The 5,000-nt window shown below is 34.9% G+C and overlaps 1 protein-coding gene across 1 annotated transcript in view; it reads left to right on the top strand.

The window, feature by feature from the left end:
• The window catches only part of LOC137659743 (dynein beta chain, ciliary-like), a gene marked incomplete at its 5' end in the record, with an annotated part of 223,797 nt that overhangs the window by 24,899 nt on the left and 193,898 nt on the right, over positions 1–5,000 (top strand). The window contains 3 exon segments of the mRNA XM_068394556.1: positions 1,708–1,903; positions 3,703–3,861; positions 4,620–4,824. Coding sequence (XP_068250657.1) covers positions 1,708–1,903; positions 3,703–3,861; positions 4,620–4,824 — 560 coding nt within the window.

Below are 5,000 nucleotides of genomic sequence, written 5' to 3'. Positions count from 1 at the left end.
GGCAAGGCAAGTTATGAAATATTATATGATTTTATTTTCTGAAAAAAAAAAAATATAAATTTTAAAAAACCATTGATAATAGGTCTTCATAAACTTTTATCATTTATATTTTCTTTTTTGTATTTCTAATATTATTCGAAATTACGTTTTCCGTAATGAAATTCGTCTGGTATTTCAACTATAATGAATAGCACAGATTAACATCACCTCCTCCTCCATCATAGGAGGACGGATGTTCTAACTTTCCCGTCTGTCCATTACAATTCTTACCCAGAGAGGTTGAACTCAAGTCTCTCGTTTTCCTGATTTATTTTTAGAGGCCTTGCTATCTGCTCTCATTCTGTCCATTAGAGGACCCCATTATTAGCCATTCATAATATATATGGTCTCAGCTGTACTTGTGCAAAAGGCAGACAGTTCCTTCAGTAAAAATCCTGAATTGTTGTGCCATAGGCTTTTATCAATTAGGATAAATCTTAGCCTAACGTTACTGAGTCTAATCGTACCCAGAGCGTTTGGTTTTAACCTGACTATATATAAATCATGCATTGCATTGTTTTCATTAAATTGCGAAGTTAATCTTGTGAGGGGCGTGCAGCTCTTTTGCAGTATTGCCACTTCTTAAATATATCCTAATTTTCAGATCTTTTTAGCTAATAAAGAAATTGACAACTCGTGGTTTGGTGTCATAGTGTACGTGCCACTATTCAAGATTCTGTTTCAAACATCATTGTTGTACACGACCTGTAAAAAAAAGTCGGCTAAATATTCAATAAATTTGGACATATGCGCAAAGTCAACCATTCCTACCCCTTCCCCATTTCCTAACTACAACCCGGCAGTTTCATCAATTTGTGGGAGATTGTGGTTTCCGAGTGTAACTCTCGGGGTACCCTCTCTTTACTTACTTTACTTTGATGGCTGCTTTTCCGGTCCCATACAGCAGGAAAGAACTCTCACCAGGGTATAGCTATTCCCTCTCCCCGCAAGCAAGAGACGGATAGAGAACGAGTAGACATAATTCGGGTAATGCTGCTGAGTGTGACAGGATTATTATTATTATTATTATTATTTGCTAAGCTACAACCCTAGTTGGAAAAGCAGGATGCTATAAGCCCGGGGGAAAATAGCCCAGTGAGGAAAGGAAACAAGGAAAAATGAAATATTTCAGGAACAGTAACATTGAAATAAACATTTCCTACATAAACTGTAAAAATTTTAACAAAACAAGAGGAAGAGGAATAAGATAGAATAGTGTACCTGAGTGTACCCTCAAGTAAGAGAACTCTCATCCAAGATAGTGGAAGACCAAGGTACAGAGGCTATGGCACTACCCAAGACTAGAGAACAATGGTTTGATTTTGGAGTGTCTTCCTAGAAGGGCTGCTTACCACAGCTAAAGAGCCTCTTCTACCCTTACCAAGAGGAAAGTGGCCACTGAACAACTACAGTGCAGTAGTTAACCTCTTAGGTGAAGAATTGTTTGCTAATCTCAAGTGTTGTCAGGTGTATGAGGACAGACTATTCGGTGTATGTGTAGGCAAAGGGGAAATGAATCGTACCCAGAGAGAAGGATCCAATTTAGTACTGTCTGGCCAGTTAAAGGCCCCAAACCTCTCTAGCGGTAGTATATATTTATACATATAACCAGACACGTTGCTCTTTAATTTAAAGAGTTGATAACAGTTTAATAACTACCCTGTGCAGGAGTGTGGGAATACATCGAAGTCCTTCGAGACACCGTCAGCAACTTGGAGGGCCGTGTTCAGAAGGTGCAGGAAAACATCAGACATCTCGATGACATTTTGGACACTTGGGTCCAGGTGCCCATCTACCAGAGACGAGACGGCAAAAAGGAGACTCTTCTCAGCCTTGATGATAGAGTCGACAGGCTTAAAAAAGTGTAAGTTACTTGATATGTTTAACTAAACGTGCCACTAACTTTATTACTCTATTGGAGAAATGCGTGTTAGATTATTATTATTATTATTATTATTATTATTATTATTATTATTATTTGCTAAGCTACAACCCTAGTTGGAAAAGCGGGATGCTATAAGCCCAGGGGCTCCAACAGGGAAAATAGCTCAGTGAGGAAAGGAAACAAAGAAAAATTAAATATTTTAAGAAGAGCAACAAGGTTAAAATAAATATCTCCTATATAGACTATAAAAACTTTAACAAACCAAGAGAAAGAGAAATAAAATAGAATAGTCAGCCCAATTGTACCCTCAAGCAAGAGAACCCTAACCCAAAAGACAGTGGAAGATCATGGTACAGAGGCTATGGCACTACCCAAGATTTGAGAACAAAGGTTTGATTTTGGAGTGTCCTTCTCCTAGAGGAGCTGCTTACTATAGCTAAAGAGTCTCTTCTACCCTTACAAAGAGAAAAGTTGCCGCTGAACAATTACAGTGAAGTAAAAAGCATTGTTATAAGTTGGTTTCATTCCATGAACAGTAAGAGCATCAAGTTTATTATCTATCGTGGAGTTGTGATAGATGTTATGCGTAACTAGTACTCTGTGGGCAGTAATGTTCAGTAGAGCTGTAATAGTATTATAAATTACTTCATCATACCATGAGTTTAAAGATGAGGAAGTAAATCCACATAAATATTCATTGTAAAGATGTGTGAAGAGGTTACATTTACAGAGATCTATCGAAAACCCGATCGTTCCTTCTTTTAAATCTGATTAAAAGTGTTACACCTATTTACAAAATAAAACAAAGGTAATTGAAACATTGATTATATTTTTCTAAGGAAACAGGCAAATTATATTTTAGGAAGATTCAAGTGATCTCGTATTTTTCATTAGAAAATCCTGTCCACCTCTTGGAATGCATGTGGTAATTTCACATTTCCCAGGCTCTGATGATTAACAGATTGAGCACATGCAATATGGGTTGCTGTGTGTAACCTATAGGGGCAACCACAGCATTAAATGTGGTCAATTAGAATTCTTTATAAAGTGTCTCGGGTAACACATTACATACAGCAACACATACTGTGTGCCCCCAAGCTGTCAATCATCAGAGCGTGCTAGAAGCAGAATGGCCACTTACCAGGAGGGTTGATTTGTCTTTGAAAATGTCGGACCAACTTAATCTTTCGTAAAAAAAATGGTTTGCCTGTATACTTATGAGTCGTAAATATCGTTTAATTCATTTAGTTTTATTATGTAAATGGTCTTCACGCTTTTAGTCAAATTGAAAAGAATTCTAATCTTTTAATGTAACTGTCATAAATATTGGTGCGTATTTCCTTTTCTATTAGTTTTATTGTTTGGAATACTGAGTTTGTAATTATTACGTAAAGATTAGTGAATAATGGCCCCATGCCCCATGTAACGCCATGATATTCTTCATATTATTGCTGTTAATCTTCTCTGAAGTATGACCTTGAGTAACATCGAAAATATTGAGGACAGTGTTTGGAAATTTTAAACATAATAAGAAATTAAATGGGAACTATATCGACTTATTCAAGTTTTAGAGCAAATGCCAGAGTAAATAAGCGATGGCAAGATGAAACTGGGATTTATTACTCCGCAGAGTTCAGTTGTTTTAATATCGACAGTGTGATGATTTTAATTAGCCAATTATTTATCATTAGTAACACGTTATTTAATTGCCCATCGTAGAATTAAAATTGATTGTTAAACCATCGTGTTTTCTCTCAACGTCTGTTTTCCATCCTTAGCAACTCGAAGATGGAGAAGGACGGAGAAAAGATCCAGGGAATGGTGGACGAAAATAAACGGCTTCTGAAAGTGACCGAAGAATCTACGCACTGGGATCAGTATCTGCTCTTCTTCGATCACATGATCACCAGGGGACTCGTAGATGCTGTCTGTTGCAGGTGAGAAGGGATCTTGTCTCTGCTTGGGTTACTTTTAGCATTTATAAGAAAGAGGGCAGACATCTTATTATTATTATTATTATTATTATTATTATTATTATTATTATTATTATTATTATTATCATTATTATTATTAATACTAGCTAAGCTACAACCCAAGCTGGAAAAGCAAGATGCTATAAGCCCAATGGCTTCAACAGGGAAAAATAGCCCAGTGAGGAAAGGAAATAAGGAAATAAATAAACGATGTAAGAAGTAATGAAAAATTCAAATAAAATACTTTAAAAACATTATCAACATTAAAACAGATATTTGATATATAAACCATAAAAGGACTGATGTAAGACTGTTCATCATAAGAATATTTTCTGCGAGTTTGAACTTTTGAAATTTTTCTGATTCAACTACCCGATTAGTAAGATCATTCCACAACTTGGTCATAAGTATATGTCGACTAGATTAGGCATAGCAATATCTTTGCATTATTTCTGTATTTTTCTTGCATTATTATCATTAATATTGTTATAAATATTGTAATTATTATGAACATTATTATTCTTATTATCAATAGCCTTATTTATGAGCGATAAACGAAAATGTTAGATTTTTATGAAATTATCTTTTTCATAACCGAAGACCTGATACTATTGTTGTTGGTGTTGTTGTTGTTGTTCTTCTTCTTTTTGTTCTTCTTTATTATTATTATTATTATTATTATTATTATTATTATTATTATTATTATTATTATTATTTACCAGCTTGTTCTACCTCTTGGACAACTGCGAGCCGCGCCCCAACCAATTTCCCCTCCTGGAGGCATTCCTGGACCTGAAGGAACCCAACCTGATTCTGAGTCCATCACCAGAAGAACTGAGGAAGATAGCAGAGTCTCTCGTCACTGACATCCTGAACGTCTCCACCTTAATCCCAAGATTGGTCACTCAAGAATATCCTACGTATTTGGTTAGTGTTAAAAAAAACATGTCTGGTTTATGTATGACGGTAATTCTAAATTACTGATGGTTAGGTGTTGGATTTAATATATATATATATATATATATATATATATATATATATATATATATATATATATATGTATGTATATGTATGTATATATACATATATATATATATATATAT

This window comes from Palaemon carinicauda, chromosome 20 (assembly GCF_036898095.1).
Source record: "Palaemon carinicauda isolate YSFRI2023 chromosome 20, ASM3689809v2, whole genome shotgun sequence".
Lineage (NCBI taxonomy): Eukaryota > Metazoa > Arthropoda > Malacostraca > Decapoda > Palaemonidae > Palaemon > Palaemon carinicauda.
This window is presented reverse-complemented; position numbering and strand designations above follow the sequence as displayed.